This window comes from Podarcis liolepis, assembly GCF_965112155.1.
Source record: "Podarcis liolepis genome assembly, chromosome: 8".
Lineage (NCBI taxonomy): Eukaryota > Metazoa > Chordata > Lepidosauria > Squamata > Lacertidae > Podarcis > Podarcis liolepis.
In genome coordinates, this window is record NC_139560.1 from 38,092,034 (window position 1) to 38,116,608 (window position 24,575).

Genomic DNA, 24,575 nt, shown 5'->3' on the forward strand with positions numbered 1-24,575 from the left:
TAAAATGGCAGTTAGACCCAGCCACCTGGCACAGCTCAGAGTAGCAGGCCAGAAAAAAGTTAAGGGGGGCTGAAGCAGGCATCATCGGTCAGCTCGGTCCAGGTGCCAGGTTCCTGACAGTTGCTTAAGGGTGTCAGATGCTGATGCCAGCTCCACCGGCAAGCACCAGTGGCCAGAGAGACAAGCCATTTCTTTTGCCTGGGGCTGATGGGAGTTGTAGTCCATACCATTTGATTCAGTAAAGGCTGGCATATTGGGAGAGTATGAAGGCCTTCTTTTGCACGTACACTGGAAGGGAGATATGAACATATGAAACTGCCAAGTTTGACCTATTTAGTATTGTCTACCATGATTGGCAAGACCTTCCCAGGGTTTCTTTCTCAGTCCTATCTGGAGATGCTGGGATTGAACCTAGGACCTTCTGCACCCAAAGCATGCCCTCTACCTTTGAGTTCTGGTCTCCTTTCCAATTGACTCATGGTCACATACTTTATCTACTCCACATGTCCAAGACGTTCAGGTACATAGTTTACAATTTAGTGCAGGAAAAAATATATTTAAGATTCCCCTTCCATGCCAGATATGACCCCCCCACCCCCAGACGTTTAATAGCTAGCAATGCATTCCAGATGTTCCCCAAGAATGAACTTCTAAACACAACTTGCAATCCTAATGAATGGTTCTATCACTACTCCTGAACCAATGATGTTCAGTGCTGTAAGATTTGGGTAACTGCATATGGTAACTTGCAACAGAGTAAATAAAAATACTTCTGTTGGAAATGCTCCTGGTGCCCTATAGAGTGATCTAATATAGCATATTTATTTTTCTTATATTTAGTAATCAGAGCTTAAAAAAATTAAAACTACCAGGCATGCTCAATATTTATTCACAGTCTGAATCTATTATATGAAATGAAAATTTCCATGAGGAAAAATACTATTTTAAACCATGTCTGGGCCGTGCTTGAAGCTAAAACTCTCAAGTTCTATATTACACTGTTTCAAAACTGTGTTATTGTGAAGCCACTTGTGTGTTTTAAAACAGAAATGTGGAATATACAAGTGTTAGTAAAGAAATCACCACGAAAAAGAAAGCAACTGTAACACAGTCTGAAGATAGATATTAAACGTTGCTAGTATGGCATGTGACATAGATAAAGATGTTGATATGAGGTGTCTGTTACTATTACAACCATTTTCAGCCAGACTGAGGCCAACTTTTGCAACAGGAAATTAAGGTCATGTTCAAAGGATATTTGGTACAGGACATGTTGCTCTGTAGTGTTGTGCCCTCTGGTAAATATTGATTTAACAGGATTTAAATGTTTTTGTTTAAAATCTACCCAAGCACTGTGGGCCCTTTTCCACATACACATTTTCTTTTCATTGCCATTGTTTTGAAGATGAGCAATGAATAAAACATAGTATATTCCAACCAGCTGCTATTTGTTCTAAAGAGAATGAAAGCCATTTGCAAAAATAAGGAAGACGAAACCAAGAGCAAGCTATTGTGCAACCTTCACCAGAATGCAACGTGCTTGCTCTCACTCTCATCTGACTTGCCTTCCCTGCCTCTGTCTCTGGCCACATCCACACCAGCCATTTAAAGCACCATTCTACTACTTTAGACAAACGGTAGTTTGTTAAGGATGCTGGGAGTTGTTAGGAGACCCCTATTCCTTTCATGTGCTACAACTCCCAGAGTGCTTAAACAATCAATTCCTCTTTCTGAGAATTGTAGGTCTGTAAAAGGGAATAGGGGGTTCCTAACAATCCTCATATCCCTTAACAAACTACGGTTTTCAGGATGTTGTGGTGGAAGCCATGACTGTTTAAAGTGGTATAATAGTGCTTTAATTGCATGGTGCAGATGAAGCCACTCCATAGTCATGGGGTCTGTTTCTGCAGGGACTTTTGTAGCTCCTTTTACTGCTTTGGGGACAATAAGGGTGCAAGTTACTTGGAAGCACTCTCTAAACTGACGGAAGGGACTACAAACACCATTCTGCATGGGTTCCTGCTCTGTGATATGTCTTCCAAGGTTTGTGGAATTTTGGAGCCTGTTACAGTTTCACACAGCTCCAAGCACCAGCAAGGCGATCCAGGATGCATTGAGCCAGTGGATGCCCATCCCCCGCAACGTGTCACTTCTGAATAAGGAGCAATACTTCTGAATTTGCTGCACACTCTTTGGGGCTACCCATCATTGACAGGAAGTAGTATCTGTCACTGGAAATTTCATTCACTCCCATTTCTTCCTGGTTAGGAGCAATCCTTATCAGAGGTTGTACACCAGCCTCTTAGACACCCCTGCCACCGTACTAAGCCTGGGCAACATTCATTGTATTCTCCTTGGCAGTAGCAAGCAGCAATTTATTTTACTAAACACAATGACAGCCTTCTTCCAGACAGCACAAGAATAATCTCTTTCTTCTCTTGCCAATTCCCCCTGCTAATTAGAATATCTGTGAATATTCCATGACATCACAGCAACTCAGGCAACATTTGGAGAGACAAACAGGCAGCAGCCCTCTAAATACAATTAATTACACTTTCATAACTAAGCAAAGTTTACACAGTAAAGGTAGCATTGTACATAAACTGCAGTTAGGGCTACCTTTACACACCTAGGGTCAGGATGAGGCCAGTTACATCTCCCCATGCTGTGCACTGGGGTAGCTATATTTATATAGTTCAACCCAGGCATATCATTCTATTATTCCACCTATAGTTGACCTGCCACTTCCTCCTCAAAACGGACCCAGATGTGACTTGACTAAGCCACAAATGGTAGGGGATAACACAATGTGCCTGGGGCCCCAGCAATTCAGAGAGCAATTTTCTCTTGCCACATCTGCAGGAGAAATCCACTTTAAACCAAACTTTCAGCATTCAAAACCTGTCTCGGTAAACCTGGTTTCCAGACAACAGTGAAAATGAAGCATAGCCAGTGCCAAGCCAGCCAAGTACAAAAAATAAAAATAAATTATATACCTGAGCTGAGAAGTCAATGAGCTTTGGAAGTAGTAATTTCCCACCATCTTGACTCTTCAGGAAATCCAGCAAGCTCCCTGTGTGGTAAAGGAAGGGGAAGACAAGGTGGTAAGAAACAAGTGAAACTCAGATGTGAGTGAATGCCATAAAAATATTTCTGGGGGTCTTGTGAGTGAATAAGATTTTTGAAAGCAATCATCTCTATTTAAATGGATGGGGAAACTTACCTTTTAACAACACTAATACATTTCAGCCTTCTGCAAAACCATGCCAAGGGTGATTGATTTTATGAGATTAGTTTAAAAGCTGCTTTAAGAAATTGGCAAGAGATTCATAGTGTGTACATATCAGGCTTATGTGCAGTGGAAAAGATCTCAGTAGCACATGACAAATCTGCACTCACTTTGCACCCATTATTATTATTTTAAATGAAGCAGCCAAACAAGTAGGCCATGAGAACTCTACCAATGCAAATAGCTGAGGACTTGCCATATCCTGCTAGGAACTCACAAAACACAGCAACTTTTCAAAGGTTACAGAAATATATTGGTCCTTCAGTTTGACATAGGGCTTAATGTGCATGATGTGTGTGGGGGGGGGGGTGTCCAGGAAAAATTCATCAGATGCATGTGCAGCAAGTGCCTGGGAAAGTGGTGCCTTTAGAATTTTGTGCCTGGCTGTTCACTACAAGTTGCTGTGCTGAGGGAGCACAGTGCAGTTTGTTGCATGAGGCAGAAATTATTAGGTGTGTATTAAGTGTTGGAAAAGTTGTGACCGCTAAATTATTTGCTGGACACATTATCCACCCTCTACTGTATATCCACTGCTAAACTGAAAGAGTGTGGGTTCAGGGAGCCTAACTTAAAAGTGAGAGGAATATGCAAGACTATAATGTCTTTAGCTGCTTAATCTAGGCATTCCCAAACTCAAAGGGCCCTCTTGAGATGGCTGGAAATTATTGAGACCCTCCAGTCACAAAATGGTGACTTATCAAAGGAGTGTCCAGCATGAGCAGCTGACACTGACATTGTTTTCTTTTGATTTATGATCACTCTTTGGAAATTGCTTTTAGTCTTTACCACACTGTTTTCTTTCTAGCAAGCAGCTCCACGGTTCAGTTTCCTTGAGTTAAATACATACATTAGGTATGGGGGCATTCTGACTCAGCTTTCCACTTTAGGAAGATGTTGATCCAAAGACTCTAAGCAGAGAGGGCTTCCTATTTTATATTTTCATCTCCCCACACCAAACTTCTCAGAACTGTTTTTACTCATTGTAATTTCTCCTCCCCCTCTTCCATACCTAACTTATCCACTTCTCATAAACTGCCACTTTTTCTCATACCTCCTTCACTTTAATTTGTTGTTACTTTTAAATGACTGTTTCTCTCTCTTTCTAATTTTCTTCAACACCTGTTCTAGCCCTTTCCAGTCAGCGGAGGGGCAACCTCTTATCTGCTTCCCCTGGCATCATTCCAACAAAAGGCTATATAGAGGCCCGAATTCCCTCTCAAGTGATTACTAGGCAGCAGTGGCTTGTACTCAGCACATGTATGAATTTTCAAATTTTCTCCGTAGGCTGAAATGGTTGGGGAACTGCATTTTCAGTAAAAACTACACACACTTCCGCTTCTGCCAAAGTAACAGTACATACCAATGTTTCCTTTGACCTAATGCAACATGCAGAACAGAGAAATATTCTCCTATGCTTCAGCCCAAGAAAATCTTAGAAAGATGGGGGAAATCTGCAGCACCTGTCAAAATGCCAGCCATTCAAATATTTACCCTGCATGTGCCCACTCAGTTGCTTCAATGGGCGGAATTGGTACAGTGGTACCTTGGGTTACGGACGCTTCGGGTTACAAACTCCACTAACCAGGAAGTGGTTGCTCCAGGTTAAGAACTTTGCCCCAGGATAAGAACGGAAATTGCGCGCCAGTGGCACAGCGGCAGCAGGAGACCCCATTAGCGAAAGCGTGCCTCAGGTTAAGAACCATTTCAGGTTAAGAACGAACCTCTAGAATGAATTAAGTTCTTAACCCAAGGTACCACTGTACTGCTATAGGTGTCACATGCCAGTTCTGTATTTGTAAGAACTCAATCATTTAGCATGGCAGGGCCTATACTTTGGAATTCATTGCCTGTTGATATCAAGCAGGTACCTTCACTATATTCTTTTCAGTGCCTGCTTAAAAACATCCTTGTCTATACAAGCCTACCCAGGTGATTAGAAGGTTAAGCTAATTTTGGTCTGTTTTAGCATTTTAAAGTATGCATTTTTTTTTTGTTTTCTCTTTTGTAAACCACTTTGAGGGTGGTGGTTGTTTTTACAATCAAGTGGTGTATAAATTTTATGAAATAAAAAGAAACAAACAAATGTTAATTGGTTCAAAATAAGCCACTTATCTATTCTATCCCAAATTTGGCATGAACCGCCCTTGAGCTTTCATCTCCTACACACTGCAAAGTTCAAATGTAACCTGCTGCATGATTTTCTAATTATAATCCATAGAACAGGTTCACCCTGCCAATTCCTCATGATGACGGCAGAAGGCAATTCGGCAGACCATGGCCCCTTAGAGTTCTAGTGCAAAGAAAGGATGTTTCTGGATGACAACCCTCATCATTCCTGGCCATGCTGGATGGAGATGCTGGGAGTTGAAATCCAACAACATCTGGAGGGCACAACTTTGGCTATTTGCAGAACAGACGAAACTTTGACCAAATTGTTTCTATAAGTGTATTCCTTTTGACCTATTTCTTTCTATAAGTCTATTCCTCTTATGATACTTAATTTAATGTGTAATATTTTTTGTCCAGGGTACGAGACACTACTAACCAATACTCAAGTTACTACAGTCCCATAACGAATGGCTATCGAGTTGACGGTTACAAGTGCCTGTTGCAATTGTACCATACACCATTTCCTACATGCAAATGGTACTTCTGGTTAATGAATTCAGTAATACCTACCTTTTGCCATGAATTCAGTTATGATATAAATTGGTTCTTCTTTGGTAACTACAGCGTAGAGTCTGACCAGCCTGTCATGCTGAAGTGATTTCATAAGGTTGGCTTCTTCCATGAATGCCTGTGCAGACATGGTGCCTGGCTTCAGAGTTTTCACTGCTACTTTGGTATTGTTATTGTAGTAACCTAGAACAAAAGGGATAGTTATAGGAGAAGAGACATCCAGAGCGCTGAATGTGGTGGTCAAATGTCTTGCCATGAGAGATCTTTAACAATAAATTTATAAATGATGTATTTACAAGCAGGCACCAACAAATGCTACTACAGTCGTACCTTGAAAGACCTACACTGGCTCCCAGTACGTCTCCGAGCACAATTCAAAGTGTTGGTGCTGACCTTTAAAGCCCTAAATGACCTCGGCCCAATATACCTGAAGGAGCGTCTCCACCCCAATTTTCCTGCACTCAAGCAGAAGCCGCGTTGGACATTCAGCTTCCAAAGAACATTCACAAACCGGAGCACTCACTTACAGGTTTGCAACATTCGGGAGCCAAAATGTTCAACTCACAAGCCGTTCTGGATCCAAGGTACGACTTTATTGGCCTAGAAAACTGTACTTCAGTCTTTGCCAACCTGGTGCCTTCCAGATGTTTTGGACTACAAGTCCCACCAGCCACTGAGCACCAGGTTGAAGAAGGCTGAATACTGTATGTACAGAATAGCAGCCTGACACACATAACCTCATTTTTCCATTTCCCCCACCGCCCATTTACTTCAATAATATTTTGTAAAAAACATAAATAAATACACAAATACATTTTGATGGAAGGAATTAAACTTTGATATTAATCCTGTCAATGAAGAATGCAGACCACGGCAGAAGTGGGAGAAATATTTTCACAGTCATTAACCAATATAAACTAGATGGTTGCCAACTTCCTGCAAGCTTAATATTCTGTGATGATTTGACACTGCAAAAGAATGCTGCTACAAAGCTGCTACAAAGAAGAGGACTTCAAATTCCAATGTTTTCATGGTGGACATAATATGGGTTGACATGTGTCAGGAGGCCTCAGTTGGCTGTTTCCCCAATGAGTGCTCACCGTGTACCTGCGAAAACATGTATCTCCTTTTCAAGTGGGATTCTTTCCCAAGGGAGCCTTGCCTATCACTTAGTCTGATGTCATCTGTGCACCAAAGACGTTTTTATTCTCCTGGGCATTTTCATTTTTAGAGAAGCAGGGCTATGTCATCACCCCTGCTGAGAGATCAGCTGCTTCAACTGTCACCTGGCAGGAGCCATTCCATCAGGCTTCCTTCTCAGCTGGTCATTCTAAAACTGTAACTTTAGGAACTGGTGCATGAACTTGTTTTTCCCCCCTTTCCCTCCACATCCCTTTCTCATTGTGTATAAATGATGTCTTTCAGACTGTAAGCCCCAAAGCATATACTGGCCTATGACCGATCCTGTAAGCTGCTCTGGGAACTTTTTAAGCCAAAGAGCAGGATAAAAGTTCCCTGTCCACATGGTAAGATGCAGAGGACACATGACAAAATTAGCATTATCTGGCTGATCAGACAGGTTTAGACAGTACCTTTCTCTAGAGCATATTACTTAGCTTACTTGAGCCTGGTAGCACTTTTTGCTCAGTCCCCTGCTGCTTCAGGCACACTATGAGAGATGGTGAATAGACCCACATTGCACAACTGGTTGGTCTAAAACAGTGCTTCTCAAACTTAGGTCTCCAGCTGTTTTTGTACTACAACTTCCATCATCCCTAGCTAAGCAAGACCAGTGGTCAGGGATGATGAGAACTGTAGTCTAAAAACAGCTACTAGAGACCCAAGTTTGGGAAACACTGGTCTAGGATTATGGCAACAGATGACCAGAAACAAATCTTGCCATATTAGAGACTGAAGGTAGACAGCAAGAACTATGCCAAGCTAATGGTGTATATTACACTGGAAAAAGTGTAGGTCTATGAACTATTATACTGTGGATGATAGAATTTGGATAGAATATTGCCTATGCTGTTAAAAGGACGGAAGACACAGATTGGGACGGGGCGGGGTGTTGATTCCAGTTGATCAGGTGAAATCATCTCTCCAATTTCATTGTTAATCTCCTCTTGCAAACAGTTCCATCCCTGCCATTTCCTGTGTCTGTCGAAGCAGGCTCTTGCCCATGGAAGCTCATAACACGATAGAGTTATAAGCCACCATGAAAATATCTGCATCCTGAAACCCAGGATATAAATAAAATAAAGCATAATAAAGTGCCCCGCAACACTGCTGGTTTAGTACTATGTACAAACACAACCACTATTCTAAAATGTTTTCCTAAAACAAAACAAAAACAAAAACAAACATAAACCTTCTCTTATCACACTCCCATTTTCTGTGCACTCACTGTGCTTCCAGAACTGAGTTTTTATCCATGTTCACACAATGTGATCCAAAATGCATATGCACATCCAGTAGTTTGTTATAAAATACTACTGTCCAATGTGTTGTTTCTCAAACCAGCTCACATCACTGGACTTGTTAAGCAATTTCTGGTTCGTCTCCAGCCAAGGTGTGCCCCCTGGTCCATACACAAGCAGAAATAAACAGAACGCTAATGAAGCTATGCCAATGTGAACAGCTAAGGGGAAAGAGCTGGAAAATCCACTGAGGGGAAAACAGTAACTTCACTGCAATGTAATGTAATGTAATGTAATGTGAGAACAGCCTAGTTTTTTACAATTATATTTCTTTTCATTCCTTTGCCATCCTGAAATCATTCTGAAACAAGCAGTTCTAAGTAAATGCAATCCTTGGGAGCTGATGGAACTCTTAGGCCCTCCAGGGAGAAAGGCAACTGGAGCTCTACCAAAGCATGCAGTTTAGTTCCAATCAAAAAAGGTATGCCATCATGCAAATCAGCTTTTCATACTTGTAGCAGGGAAAGGAAGAATGTAGTCAGGCTTCACAGTGCAGTAATTTTACCCATAACGTAAAAGTAACCCACAGAGGACCAAGCCAAATTTAGACGTCAAAGAGGCTCACATAAACAAGAGGAAACATCTTGAACCAGAAACACTCCCCCTCTACCCTTTGTGAGCACATACGCAGGAACATAACTTCCTGAAATTAGTTCTTTCTTCTGCAGCTGACAGTGCTTCAATAACCCCTGCATATTAGCTCAGTAGGCAAACTGTTTTCATATGGGCTCATTAAACAGCAAATGCCCTGATGATGTCATCCCCAGAAAATGAAGGCACGTTTTCTATTACACTAACAAAGTGGCCAACCAATATGGTGGGTAGAGAAGGGAGGAACTCATAAAGATGGGATCACCAAAGCATACCAAGGTGCATTACTTAAGGAAGCACAGGCAGTGCAGCTCAAGTGAAATGCTAGTGGGCACCAAGACTCCTTGTGCCAGGGAACAGATTTTGCCCCTGTCCCAACAGTATCCACCAAGTACAACATGGAGCCCAGCTTCATGCTGTCAAATGGGAATCAAGCTAGGGATGCAGTTACTATTCGTGCACTCGCTGGTGCAACTCTATCTGTCCCCACAAAATCGGATATGTGCCTAGGGAACAACAGATGAAAAGGCTACTTTTCTGCTTCCAGCTTCTGTCCATTTAGCACTCCCATCACTATGGTGGACAGGAGCCTGGAGAAAGAGCAACAGCAGATGCCATTGTTCATGCAAATAATTATTTGCTCTTCAAATGGTCAATTCACATTTTGGTTTACAGCAAAATCGAAAGCATGTTTGACCATTTGGATATTATCCCTACCCACAGTTTATCTGATGATATCCCACTTTTTCTGTCCCACAGTGTGGGATTCACAAAACATTTAACAACAATAATTTAATGCACATTTTAAACCAGAAATGGCTAAATTATGGCACACCAAATGTTGTTGGACTCCAACTCCCATCACTCAAGTCTGCATGGTCAACAGTCAGGGATGATGAAAGTTGCAGTGAGTTAGTTTGACATTAGAATTGAGCTTCAAACTAAGGCACAATGTGGATCACCTTCTGTAGCATTTGTAGGCTCCAACACAGCCAGCTAAAGCTAAAACTGAAAAATCAATGCTGATTGCAACACTATATATACACTAAGTAGTATTACTCTTGCCTCTGACAAATAAGCTAACTTCAGGGTCTGGTCCTTGATTACATCATTCTGCCAGGGCAAGCATTTCTGCTTGACAGAAGGAATTATTTCCCTTTCCCTTGTGTGCTGTTCTGGGGTTCTACTGACACCTCCCAGAGCCAATCTGTGGGGGTACATGGGGGGAAAGCCTGATGCACTAGTGGGACTCATGCAGTTTAGTTGAATTCAGCACAGAATTTCCTCAGAGTGGGGAAGGGGAGTAAATCTTTACGAGCATGCACACATATGGCGCTTCACCATTCTAGGAGTTCAAACAAAATGGGGCATTTTTACAAATGAATGAGCCTAGTTCATTTCTTATGTTGCATCACTGAACATGAACATAGTTAACAACCTAGCATGTCAGTACTGTGGTGTCACACATGTTGCTAAATATCTGAATTATCCACATATTCAAATATCATACCCATCCAGACTTCTCCAAATTGACCAGCTCCAAGCTTTTTTACTAATTTGATTGAGTCCCGCGGAATCTCCCAGGCATCTTTATCCCACGGTTTCTGTGGTTTGGGACTGAGGCATGCCTTCTCCAACTTTCTGCATAATCCATCTGGCTGCTCTGTTTAAGAGACAAACATCCTTACATTTGTACCTTAAGCAACACCAAAGTGCATAACAAAGGACAACATACATGCAGGGATTTAGTTTTTCTTTTAAATCCTGCTTGCAAATTTTTTTTGAAAACCCGACAGGAACAAAACTATTTTCTTCGTTGCTGGTAAACAACACAACATGTGCCATAGGTTCTGCTGCACTGGATTTTTCCCTCTGACCTTGACGCAACATGGTGTAGTAGTTCAGATACATGCAATTGGGACAAAATATTCTCTCACTTTGGTATGTGGCAGCCTTCCACAACCTGGTGTCCTCCAGATGTTTTGGACTAGAATTCCAATCAACCACAGAAAGCATGGCTAGTGGTCTGAGTTGCAGTCTGGAGGGCACCATGTTGAGGAAGGCTGGTATATGGCAACTGGTGGGAGGCATACCCTTCATGATTCTCAGTTTTAAATGCCTATTTGCCTCCTTTTGCCATGAACAGAAGGATAACTTTAACTACACCAGTAGATGCTGCAGTTTGCATCTTACATGGATTGCTGACAACTATCAACAGTTGATAGATTTTAGTCAGATATGTGTCCTATGATAACCTATTTTGGTCACTGGGGTAAGTAAATATTGTTTAGGCTTCTGAATATAGAGCATGCCAAGATCCCAGGAATTCATAGATTAAGTGTCATTCTTTTTGTTTTAATGAGTTTGCTTTATATATGTGCTGTTGTAACCCACCCAGAACTCTTAGGACAAATGGTGGGATCTAAATTAAAAGGAATTTCTTAAGTATAGCTGTCACCTGTTTTAACCTCAGAAAATACACTCATATGAAGTGAAGGCTCATCGTTTTAAACCAAGGATCATTATTTTGCCAAATGCCATATATTAAAAGTCTTGCCCTGAAGTATTTAAGATCTGCAATCAGATTGAGTATGGTTTTCCCAGCTGATGAAAACAGCTTCATGGGTTGTTGTTGTTTTTCAGCAAACTTCTGTATAATGCATTACTATGCATGAGTTACATGTTCTTTTTAAATATCACTGGTGGTTTTACTTTCCCACATCAAATATGTTCACAAGATTGCCACAGTGTTGGCACACAATAATTACAATGCCGATAACTTCTCAGCTTATCACTATGTCCATACTAGTGTTTAAATATTGCTTATACTCAGCAAGCAAAGTGTTCCCATTTACACTGAGCTGATATTTCTCATACAATCAACTCAGTTTCAGGCTGATGTAAAATCCTGTGATCAAAGCTGACATACTTTTAGTTCCCACCCTTGAGAGAGTTGTGTAGAACTTTCATCAATGTCCACCTTTACACAATCTGCACTATAAGTTAGAATGCATTTGACTTGAGTGATCTGAAATACAGCAGTAGTTTTTCTTATATAATTATTTGATAACAACTTGCATTTTAATAATAGTCCAGTAAAGGTACTGGCTTACTTTGGTAATGTTTGATCATGTCACTGATACAGGGGAAAGTAATTCTTGGAGAGATGTAATATCCTCCATTGTCTAGACTTCTGATTTTGTAGTGCTTGACGACATCACCATGTTGTCTGTCATAGTCCCTCATGGACAGAGAGTAGCTACCTGTATACAAAAAAAGAAAAATAATAATCATAACCACAGGTTAAATCGGAGTTAGAACTAGCCGCATCAAATCTGCGTTTTGCTCTCATGTTGCTGTATTATCAGAATCCAACAAAATGTGGTTAATCATAACTATGGTTTGTATGAAACAAGCCTGATTCAAACTGGTTGAAGTGAAGTTGAAAGTGAAATATTCTGACCTTCTCCTTGCGGATGTCTTGGAGGAGAGGGGAAAGGGGAAGCACAGGGGTGGATAGCCTCATTCTCATCACAATAAACCACTGGTTATGACAAACCATTGTTTACCATGGCATCTGGATGCAGTCACTGTGTCAGTGCCAGATTGCTCCATATTGCAATATTGCAGGTACTGGTCACATTAACATTGTAATATATCTGGCTGTATGAGTATTGAATTGGGCACTCCATAAATGATTCAACAAGGTTTTGATGTGAAAACAAGGTCTAGATAAGACCAGAACAAGTCTCTTTGACCGTGTTTGTACTTTTTTATACTATGCTATAAAGTCTAAATTCCCCCCCGTGCAAACACATAGATCCATGTTAGTATATAATCCCTTCACCAGTGCCCAATGTCTCATCAATATTTGTACAAGAGTTTCTCCCATAGCTATTCTCTATTTCCAAAGGCTACACAGGCATCATATCCCAGTTTCTGCATATATCTAAGAATAACACAAAAACCAAAATGGATTTGGATATACAAAATCAAGATTTGAATTGGAGTTATTAAATAACAAAGTTAAAATATTATCTAAAATGTATAAATTACTATTGGGATGGCATTTGAAAGATGAGGAAGTTAAATAGGTTATGATTCATTGGGCCAAAGATATTGGTCATAATATACAAATAGAGCATTGTGAAAAATTATGGAAAGTGGGAATAAAATTTACTGCTTGCAGTGCATTGAAAGAAAAAATTATGAAAATGATATACAGGTAGTATATAACACCAGTGAAGTTAGCTAAAATGTACAAAACAGATAACAAATGTTGGAAATGTAAAGAAAATGAGGGTACTTTTTACCATATGTTGTGGGAATGTAAGAAAGTGAAGGACTTCTGGGAAATGATTTATAATGAATTGGGGGGGGGGGAAATGTTGAAATATACATTTGTTAAATAACCAGAAGCCCTTCTACTGGGTATTGTGGGTACAGAAATTCATATGAATGATAAAAAAATGTTTTTATATGCGGTAACTGCAGCAAGGATATTGTTAGCCCAAAGATGGAAGCAAGAAGAAATGCCAACTAAAGAAGAGTGGCAAGAGAAATTGATGAACTATGCTGAGATGGCGAGATTAATCGGGAAAATTTGGAACCAGGAGGACCAGACTTTCCTAAAGGAATGGAAGAAGATTTCGACGTATTTGGAAAGCAACTGTAACCAATTGACATCGCTTGTAGGGTTAAAAGAACTTTTGTAAGGAGAAATATATAAATTATTGTGAAAAGAATTAAGAATAGGTATTAAGATTTGAATTTATAGCAATAAATGTAGTAACAAAATGCATAATTAGAAAGGATTTTAGAAAACCATAAGTTGAGGTTGAAGGAAGTCTTAGGCTGTGATAGCCAAAGATTTTGAAATGATGTTTAAAAGGATGATATGCTGGAAAATATGTGTAAAAACCAATAAAATTTATATATATATAAAAGAATAACACGGCTTAAGGCAAATACTTGGTCTATAGTTATCTTCCCTCTTTGTCTGTCCATTTCTCTGTAATAATTTGGTGCTATTAGCCACATTTATCAGGCTAATAGATTTTTTTTACTAATGGGGGCGAAGCTAAATGTAAATTGAAAATGCTATCATTATTCTTTGGTGACAGATAATTAGTAAATTCACTCATACATAAACAGAAAAGAGAACTTACTGGAAAAATCTGAGCTCATCAAGGCAGAAGGCTGAGTTTCCTTTTAATTCAAATGAAATACAGAAAGCTCACCTTTCAATGTTTCACTCTCTCTGATAAGGAATGACCCAGGAGCATTCCCAGGTGCTAGAAGCTGCCTTTCTGCATCTTTCCTGGTTATGTCTTTAAAGAACCATCTGTAAAGTATCATGGGGGGAAAGGTTACACCTTCTTTGTCTTTCTCAAGTGCACAGCGCAAAGTAGAAAATCAAGTATTTATAATATATGAACCTACTCTTCTGTTTCTAAGGTGTTAACTTTTGCGACATAGTTGCTTGGGATAAAGCCTTCTCTCTTGGTCAAAAGGGACTTGGCTCTCCACCATTCTCCATGTCTAAGAAAAAGAAAAGAATCTTTTGTAAAGAGGTACTGATCATCTTCAGTGCCATCCAAAAAGGCTTAGACTTCACCGGAGGGAGAAATATGTTGCTTTCCACCAGACATTTCTGGAATCAACTCCTCCAAGAACATGCCCATATTGCTGAAGGCTGCAAGTTGAATTCTAGATCATGCAATTATAAAAATAAATTTCCGATGATTCAGAGCAGAGAAATACAAGGAGACTCAGCCCATTCTGCTGTGCATCAACTTGTCCGCATTTCAATTAGTATTTTCTGGAGAGGCAGTTATATTAGTCTATTGGAGCAAAAACTAACACAAGTCTTAAGATAGGGTGCCACAAAACTCTCCGCTGCTAGTCAGACTAACCCCAGTAAGTAGTTTGACATTTTTATCCAGGCATGCATTTGGGGTTTGGGACAAACATGGAACTTCAAAATAGAAAGCTTGTGTACATATGTATAAGTAACTAGCATAATGCTAGTTATTAGGTGGCAACACACACATAAACGTAATCTAGGAGCAACAAACAGAGCGGTGACTATTTCGATACTTACTCCTCCAGAATTTTCATTTTTTCTCCTTTTTTGAAGGACAGGTCATCTTCATGAATGCCATCATAAGGATACAAGGCTACCACAAGGTCCTGATGTTCCTTTTCCTCTGCTACTACAGAAATTCAAGCAAGATATTCTTACTCATTTTTCAAGTCTATCAAAACAGCAACTTGTAGTAATAACCAACTGCCTTTTAGAAACATACCTTTTATAAACCTCTGACCTGGCAGAAGGATCTCATCAGTTACCTTGAAAAACAACAAGAAGAAGAGTTTAAAAATTGTTTTATAACACTATCATATTTATATAAATGCACACTTATAAAATTAGAACATGTTTAAAACATAACTATACTATTTTTTTAATGATGACTCACTCTGTTATCTCTGGCAGCTTTTAGATATAATTTATAGCATCTACACTGAGATTCTTAGAAGACAAAGTATAATGGTTTACACGCCTTTAGCAGTCAACACCTTTGCAGCTTACAGGAGAAGCAGCACATGTTCTGAAATACAGCTAATTGGGAAACTGCTCTATGTTTATCGAGGGACAAGTGCTTTATTAATATGCCTAATCCAGAGTTGCTTCTTGAAAGGGGTGACTTGCAGCCTGATCCTATTTGTGCTTAGAATCAAGTTCCACTGTGCTGAATGGGACTCCCTTGCAGACAGCTGCTCACAGGATTCTAGATTGTCTGAAACCAGCCTTTGGGCAACCTAGCAGCAGTTAGACCATTAACTGTTGAAAAAGACTTTTTGCAAGCATGGAACAAAAACTGAATACAGTGTTGCCCCGCAAGACAAATGCCTCGCAAGACGGAAAACCCGCTAGATGAAAGGGTTTTCCGTTTTGGAGGTGCTTCGCAAAACAAATTTCCTATGGGCTTGCTTCGCAAGACAAAAATGTCTTGCGAGTTCCTGCGGGTTTTTTCCCCTCCCCCCCTTTTCCCAAGCCGCTAAGCCGCTTATATCAGCTGATCCTAAGCCGCTAAGCCGCTTAACAGCTGATCCGCTAAGCCGCTTATCAGCTGATCCGCTAAACCCGCTAAGCCGCTAATAGCGCTAATCCGCTAAGGGACTTGCTTCGCAAGACGGAAAAAACCGCAAGACGAAGAGACTCGCGGAATGGATTCTTTTCGTCTTGCGAGGCACCACTGTACAGTGGTACCTCTAGTTACGAACTTAATTCGTTTCAGAGGTCTGTTCTTAACCTGAAACTGTTCTTAACTAGAGGTGTGCTTTCGCTAATGGGGCCACTTGCTGCTGTTGCGCAACCGGCACACAATTTCCGTTCTCATCCTGGGGCAAAGTTCTCAACTCGAGGTAACTCTTCCAGGTTAGCGGAGTTTGTAACCTGAGGCGTTTGTAACTCAAGGTAACACTGTATTTTGAAAGTATGCTGATGCTTAATAAATGCTTGAGAGGCTTTAAAAAAAAAACAGCTACACAAAACTGCTTTTACTTTTAAAACAACCCTCTTCATAAATTTAAGATAGAAAATTGCTAGTTAATTTTCCAATGGTCTACAAAAAGTGGTGGATAAATTTCTGATGGGCCTTCTGCTAGGTCAGTGATGCTGTGGGCTTACCTAGCAGAGGGCTGCAGTAGTGCTCCAATAAGAACTTGGCACTGGGTCAGGGGGAACCACTGTTTAAATTTCCTAAAATGACCCTGATGTACCATCATTCTGGAGAACAGTGGGAAATTAAAAGGGACAAGGTCCTCAGATAAGCTGCCCAGTGTTCACTGGAAAGCACTAACACTTTTATTTAAATAATAATAATAAAATTGTCCAGTAGCAGCTTATAGACCAACTAAGTTTGTTCTGGTATAAGCTTTCGTGTGCATGCACACTTCTTCAGATACACAGTGTGCATGCACACAAAAGCTTATACCAGAACAAACTTAGTTGGTCTATAAGGTGCTACTAGACAATTTGTTATTTTTATATTTTTATTTTGACTGCGTCAGACCAACACAGCTACCTACTTTTATTTAATTATTTTTTTAAGGAAGAGACCAGGGCAGGTGTCAACAGTGAGTCCAGCCATGGAAGTGGGGCTCCAATAGCTGCCTAAAGATACCATGCACTGACTCCAGGCCTGTCAGGAAGAAAAATCCTCTGTTAATGTCAGTGGATCTATGGTTGTAACTCCATCACTCAAGATTCAGTTTATAGTCAGATGTATATGAGCAGCTATAGCATGTCCTTGGAGCACAGCTTGCTCACAGAGATGTAACTGTGAAGCAAGATGCATATAGATCCAGTCACATAGAATCCTGTGCCTCTGGCAACTGGAAAAAAAATGTTCCTGCTATTTCAGAAAAATGTACCAGGCGCTCATACTTGTATGTTTTAGTATTTCTCCATGTGATTATGGGTGTGCACAAAATCTTCTTAACAGACACAGAGCCTCTTTTATAGACACAAGTTCTCTGGGCTCATAAAGCACAATGTGCCTTTGAAACAGTGATGCCTTGGAAGCATTTAAGATATGTTGTTCAATCATTTTTGCGACTTTCTTTAAAAAGGAGTAGGCAGCATGGCACTCAAGTGATGCTGCTGGGTTACAGCTCCCATCATCCCTGTCCATTCATCATGCTAGCTGCGATTGATGGCAGTTAAATTCCAAAACAACTGGAAGGGACCACACTGGCTCCCTATGGCATACATCAAGGGGAAGAGGGTCTCAAAGCAGTTTTGGGTGTTAGTTTCTGTGCTGCAGCCATCTCTGCTATTCTTCTTTATTAAAACTTGTTTGTTTGTTTGTTTGTTTGTTTGTTTGTTTAAAGAACAACCCCTCAGTGCATCTCCATCTCTGCTTTGTTCACACCTATGCCATTGTTTAAAACATATATTTTTTCCTTTCAGTGTTATTCCCTTCTCACTGTACTCAATGTCTCTATCTTCCATTCCTCATCTGAGAGAGATAAAGGGTGATGAACCCTCAAATACTCCATAGTACACAATGTATAATACTTCTGGTACTCTGTGTTGCCTTAACTTTCAGATTAAACTGCAGTAATTTAGAATATGTATCTTATTAACAAGCAAACATCTATATATTTTAAACATCCATCAACTGAACTGAACTTTCTATAACTGAACAAGCTAACTGACAGGCTTGTTCTTAAGATTCTCGTTATCTTACAGATACAGTAACTTATACCATCATGGAGTGTGTGCGCAAAGGGGGTTGTAGAATAGGAGAGAGGATGAAATGTGGAAATGGTGGTTTGTGTGCAAGGGACAGTTGAAGAAAGAGAGGGAGGAGGAGGAGGCAAGGAAAAGGGGAGTGTAGGCGAGAATGGTGTTTGTGTACAAAGTTGGCTGAAGAATATGATAGAAAGGAGAAAATGTGGGGCATGATTTGTGTACAAGGGAGAGTTGAGAAAAGGAAAGGGGAGAGGAAAAAAGGCAGTTGCAAAAAAGGGCATATGAGGCATGGGAATGGGGTTAAAGATGAAAGCAGGGGCATGAAAGGGTTTGCAGAAAGGTGGTTAGATGGTGCAGTATGTAGATGTAATATGTGGGAGGAGGAAGACATAGGAGGTTACCATGGGGGTGCTTTGTGTACAACAGGAGATGCCTAAAAGAAGTGGAGAGGGATTTACATGAGCATGAAGATGAAAATAGGGAGTTGTACAATGGAAGTGGCTTCAGAAATGAGGTTGCGAAGGTGGAAAGCAAGCTTGCATAGGGTGGGAAGGGGAAGCTCTGTGGGGTTAATGTGGGGGAAAACGGCAGGAGGCTGGCGAATGGTGCGAGCAGTGAGGCAGTCCCTAGTTTTAAATAAAAATTTAAATTATGCCAGTCGTGCTGTGATCTCACTCTTGGGAATTCTTCCCTGAAACTAATCTACTTACTGGCCTTTGCTGTTTATTGGACGTTGGATCTCTCACATAAATAGTTCGTTCAGATTTACGTACTGGTTCAGTCTTCACATCTCCCTGCAGATTGTCTTTTCGTTTGGATTTTATACATCCCATATTTTCCTGTTGGAATAAATAAGAATTAAGCAAAAATCTATGTTGTCTAGGTTATGTAGCAAAAATCTTCCAAGGCCTTTCTCTCAATCTCTCTTCTATCAGGGCTGCAGCGATTATCTAGAAAGGATGGGGATTTCTTCTGTTCCTTGGTTCCGGAATCTGCTCCCCAAACAAGTTCACTATGTTGTAGTGGCGGGCAAGGAACGCTTTCATTTGCTGGACCATTTAAACTGATCTGGTATGAACAAATCTTACATTTGTTTAATGAGTTTATCTGCCACTTTGTTTCTTTGTTTAAAAGCATTTCTTAAACCAGCAGTGTTTAAAAACCTTGATGCAGTATATTATGCCATTTTGTTTTTCGTTGTATTGGTCTTATGTTCTATGTCGTCTTCATCATATCAGATTTGAGGGCAGCACAAGATAGGATGAATACATAAAATTGTTCCCACACTAAGATATATTGCACAACTTCTAGAAATTGGGCGTACATATCTTCAGATTGTTGATTTTGACCAACTGGATTTAAAGAGGAGGATAAAGGACTGAACTTAAACAATTCTTACCATGAGCCAAGTTTCTCTCTGTGTGTGTATGGATGTATATAGATAAGTGCATATTTACCTAAGATAGGATTGTATTCCTTCACAAGAAAAAGAAAAGCAATATATTTTAATGTTGTTTTTAAAGCAAAGAAATGATTTTAGAAAGAAAGACTTCTGCAAGGATTTCGCTTTATTTTATTTTTTTTAAAAAAGGCTAAAATGCTGACTCATCTTGGACAGTTCAGACATAAATACAAACTGAGCTATTAATGGCCTTATCTCTAACACAATAAGTGTTTCCTATTTCCTCTGACATGCTGGTTTATCTACAAATTACAGGGGGGGAACCTTCCTATGCACTGGCTGACAATTTTTCTAGGCCATTTTGCAGTAAAGTCTATTAAAATTCTCAAATGAGGACATGATACAGCTAGGGTTATTTCTGCTGTGTAACATTTATTTCTGCCAGGTACAAAGTTTGCCAGAGAAATTATATTCCAATGCTGATCTGGAATGAACCAAGTTGGCAAAACTTGGTGGTAAGCAACAGTACACCAGTTTCTTTTTTTAAAAACCCATATTTTTCATTAAAGATTTATTGGTCTACAAAAGTATGTGCAATGTCTCTTTTTTCAGGTTACATTTTCTACAGATCAGTTTCATTTGTTGAGACATTAGTGTTGCCTTAGGAAGAAAAGGGCGAAAGAGGTGGAGGGGGGCATGGTGATTGGGGGTGGGGTCGGGTGGGGATGTTTCTATTCTACTTAATGTTTGTGTGGGGTTTTGTGTCAGCATCGCTTGTGCGGGTTCTCTTTGTGCGGGAGTGAGAGAGGTTGGGGTTGCCCTAGGGTGTGGTTGTTTGTTTGTGATTGGCTGTGGTGACAGTGCACCAGTTTCCAGCACAGAGTTTATTTGCTCACAAAATTTGCTTATTCTTACATAAATGAGCCCCACCAATGAAATTCAAGGAGGAAATACCGTATTTTTCACTTTGTAAGACGCACCAGACCACAAGACGCACCTAGTTTTTGGAAGAGGAAAACAATAAAAAAAAATATTCTGAATCTCAGAAGCCAGAACAGCAAGAGGGATCACTGCGCAGTGAAAGCAGCCATCCTTCTTGCTGTTCTGGCTTCTGGGATAGCTGCGCAGCCTGCATTCACTCCATAAGACGCACACACATTTCCCCTTACTTTTTAGGAGGGAAAATGTGAGTCTTATAGAGCAAAAAATACGGTACTTCAAATCTGAAGCAGCTGTAGGAGAAAGCTGAAGACTTGGAAGTTGTAAGCAGGAGGCTACACATGGAGTAACCAAAATTAATTATCCACCCCAAATTAAGCTCAAAGCTGTATTTCCATTTTCACTCACCCCTCAAGACTTTTACAACTGGAAGACTTTGAGGCATCTACATCATGGAGTGCTTTGTCTCCCTTTTCGTATGAAGAAGAGTTCTATAAACTAAAAAGCTCACACACTAATTTGTGAAATTTTAGTTGGTTGCACTAAAAAGTACTCCCCTTTTGTCAATGGGTAGGAGCCAATGTGTCAGAACCAAGACTACAGACGTCTGAGAGAACGATGCTTTCAATGGCATTCCCATGTTGAATTATCCCCCTTTTTCTTGCAATGTACAGAAAAATGTATTGTAAGCCCCAAAAGTAATATAAATATATTCTCATTAATTTCACTTACCCTGGGCAGTGACATTTTTATTTAATAATGAGAATATATTTATATTACTTTTGGGGCTTACAATACATTTTTTTTTTTACTGCTCACCTAAAAACCAGTAGGGATGGGGCTAATGAAATCAGTAACCAGGGACTGCTGCAGAGAAGGACCTGCCTCATGTTCCCACCAACCAAACATATTTAGCTAAAAAGCAGGTCTCTGAATATTAATATAGCCTACAAGCAACCCATAAAGGGAGTAAGTAGTCTTTCAGATATCCTGTCAAAATCACAAGAATCCCACTGAATCTTTCACTGATCTGTATGCAGCTGTAAAAATGACCACTTCCTAATCCTCAGTTTCAGAGACAAGTGTGAATTTGTAACATCAATAATTTCTGTTCCTCTTCTCTTGTAGTTTCTTAGGGGGTGGAAGCCATTAAATACAACTTAATGAAGTGTGGAGGATGGAAAAATACTCAGTATATAAGTGTGATGATTTCACATTGGAGTTTGCACTAATAAGGAAGGGTCGTCATTTACTGTTCATTTTTAACAGATCATTGGACTGAACAATTCTGTGAAAAGGGGAATCTGTTGGGGGTTTTTTTAAGTGAAACAGAAAGTGGAATAGGAAAAATATTTCAACCATGATCCAGAAATAGATGTTTCAGGAGTCTGTCACGTCTATATGCGTAATTAAATGATATAATTCCTGTGCTAAGCCACAAAGTGGTAGGTCAACACGGCAAGTGTTCTCTCATCAGATACTGAACAGGCTTATGCTGTAGGTTATGTTATCACCAAAGTTGATCATGCATTTCATAAGAAGACAAGAAGCTGCCTTATAGCAAGTCAAGCTGTAGGACCAGGTACTGAGACCACTGGTGACTAGCCACGGTTCTCCAGGATTTCAGACAGGAGTCCTTTACCAGCCCATTAATACTGTAGCCCATTAATACTACTGTAGTTTGAGTTTCACAACTTGAAAAGGCATCTGACGTTTTTTGTCTGGATGGAAGATGGTGGGGGAATAGGCTCTAAAGGCCTGAGGCTCCTAAAAGCTGTATACTTCCCTATTTCAAGAACTAACATTTTTTGTGTCATTTCCCTTTATGACTGACTCCCTTCCCTAAAGGCATAGTTAGCGAGCACTAATTATCCTGTTGCAATAGCAAAGATTGCAACAAATGCATGGTGTACTTGCATGCACCACTTAACTGCCTGCGTAACCAATTGACCCTCTCAGCAATACACTTCAGCTTATCTGATCTCCTAGCCCAGGGCAAGGGGAGTAATTTGCCCCTGTTTCTTAAAGCCAACAGATCTGTCATCACTCTGCTTCTTTTTTCCAGTGGAGGAATACAGTACGGTGTACTCTGTGTTCAAGTGGGGGTGGGGGTATGAAGCTATCTTTGCACATATGGGCCCCTCCAGCCTGGTGGGTTTTTTGTGAGTGTATTCTGTAATATGTCATTGAAGTAATAATACAGTAGTGCACTAGGGGTGAATTTATACCAGATGCTCCACACATAATTCTGCTTTATTAAGTGTTCTAAGGTGCTTTCTCAATACTACATAACAGCTGTCTGGAGGGGCACCTTAGTGCTATACCACAACAAAATATGGACAAAAACAACCCCCCGAAACATTTGTGGTATAGAAAAGCAACTGGATTTCGGCAGGAAGCTATGAGGCATGCACTGTTTGGAGATGAAGAAGTGTGACTTCTCAAAGTGGTTGCAGGGGCCAGTGTTCAAAACTCCCATTGTTCTAGGCGCATTTTAATTAGCACAAGCAATTTATGAACTCTGGGCACAGCACTGCACCAAAGATTTCAGATTTAAACTGCAGAGTGGAAGGAAAGGAGGACCTTATTCTGCCCCCACTTCCATCTACTCTCTGAAGACTGAAGAAGAGACCTTCTTAAGAATATGGGGGGGAGGGGAAGGACTAGACCATGTAAAAAATGAACATAATATTTTAACCACAGTTCATATACTTTCAGCTTTGTATTCTTGTTATAAAAAAGCATGCCTAGACATTCCATTGTTGCGCCCATAACCTAGGTTTAATGTGCCATTTAGCTCCTAGCTTTCATACCTCAGTTTCTAACACTGGAAGAGGCAAACAGTATTGAAAGCAGGAACATCTAATCACCACATTACGATCATGAGCACAAATCATCATGAATGCACAATAAAGAAGACACCTGAATGGGCCCTATCCTCGCAGAACACTCAGCAAAGCTCAACAAATAGGTGCTATACAATGTAGTTCAGGGAAGGGAAATAAAATAAGGCTTAAGAAGAAAACTATTGGTGGACAAGAAACTGACACCTTCTGTCTGGAGGATTCAGGCTAAGGCAGGCCTGATGAAAGAACCCACTCTCATTCAGGTTATTTATTTTGTCAGGAAGTTAGTGTGTGAAACAAACTATGTATCTGAGTAATATGCTAATAATAATAATAAGGCAACTTGTTTTTCTTCTTAGTGCTTTCCTATTTAAAACCATCACTTGGAGGGGAAGGGCTTGCAAGTGTTGCATGCATGACAGTTGAGTAAAAGTGATAGACTTGGTCAACCAGGGCCGGTCCACACATCAGGTGAGGCAAGCGCCTCAGGTGGCAGAATCCATAGGGGCCACAGATCACAATGCAGCCTGTCCTTGTTCCTGATGTAGATCTTCACTCACCCCTTATTCCTTGGTGGGGAGGGGGGACACCATTTTGTGGTTTGCCTCGGGTACCAAAATGTTTTGGGCCAGCCCTGTGGTCAACTGTGAGAAGTGCCACTCTCTGGTGCTCCTTGTTTAATTCTTCTCAGGTAGCCTTATAGGTGGGAAGCCTGGGTTAAAAGAGGTGCCTGCTCACTTAGTTGTTCATGTTTTTGTAAATGCTTTCCCACTCTTCCCAGAAATATTTCTTGTGAGCTGCTTATTGCAAAGAAAGGGGGAGGCCTTTGAATATCATAGTGTACTTTCTGTTCTTGTACTTGTACAGGAGTGAAGTGAAAGTTGCTAAAGACTGGAATCTGCAAATGCAGCAAAAGAAACAGATGAGAAACAACTGCATGTGCTGGGTGTGTGCATGGGAGCAACAGGAAGAAAGAGAAAGAGGCAGCAGGCAATGGGGCAAGAGGCTGCTCATGAGACTGTTCATTATTCATTAAATGGAAGTCACAACTAGACATGATGGAGTCTGTCATTCACATGTCTGTCCC

General features: G+C 40.4%; 1 protein-coding gene and 1 long non-coding RNA gene across 8 annotated transcripts in view; one reads left to right on the top strand and one right to left on the bottom strand.

Annotated features, from left to right (window-relative positions):
* The window catches only part of LYN (LYN proto-oncogene, Src family tyrosine kinase), a 42,697-nt gene that overhangs the window by 6,883 nt on the left and 11,239 nt on the right, over positions 1-24,575 (bottom strand). For 2 of the 7 annotated variants that reach the window (XM_083517933.1, XM_083517934.1), the window contains exons 2-10: positions 19,012-19,140; positions 15,348-15,390; positions 15,143-15,251; positions 14,482-14,580; positions 14,280-14,383; positions 12,153-12,302; positions 10,550-10,702; positions 5,969-6,151; positions 2,997-3,073 (exon numbers count right to left, since the gene is read on the bottom strand). In XM_083517933.1, the coding sequence (XP_083374059.1) occupies positions 2,997-3,073; positions 5,969-6,151; positions 10,550-10,702; positions 12,153-12,302; positions 14,280-14,383; positions 14,482-14,580; positions 15,143-15,251; positions 15,348-15,390; positions 19,012-19,134 (1,041 nt within the window). In that variant the 5' untranslated portion in view covers positions 19,135-19,140. The remainder of the gene's footprint in view (positions 1-2,996; positions 3,074-5,968; positions 6,152-10,549; positions 10,703-12,152; positions 12,303-14,279; positions 14,384-14,481; positions 14,581-15,142; positions 15,252-15,347; positions 15,391-19,011; positions 19,141-24,575) is intronic. The other 5 variants (XM_083517938.1, XM_083517939.1, XM_083517936.1 and 2 more) reach the window with 3 other exon arrangements.
* LOC310713631 lies at positions 8,059-13,962 on the top strand. Its single transcript, XR_014529364.1, has 3 exons — positions 8,059-10,254; positions 10,318-11,311; positions 13,534-13,962. It is a non-coding gene; the product is annotated as an uncharacterized lncRNA (long non-coding RNA).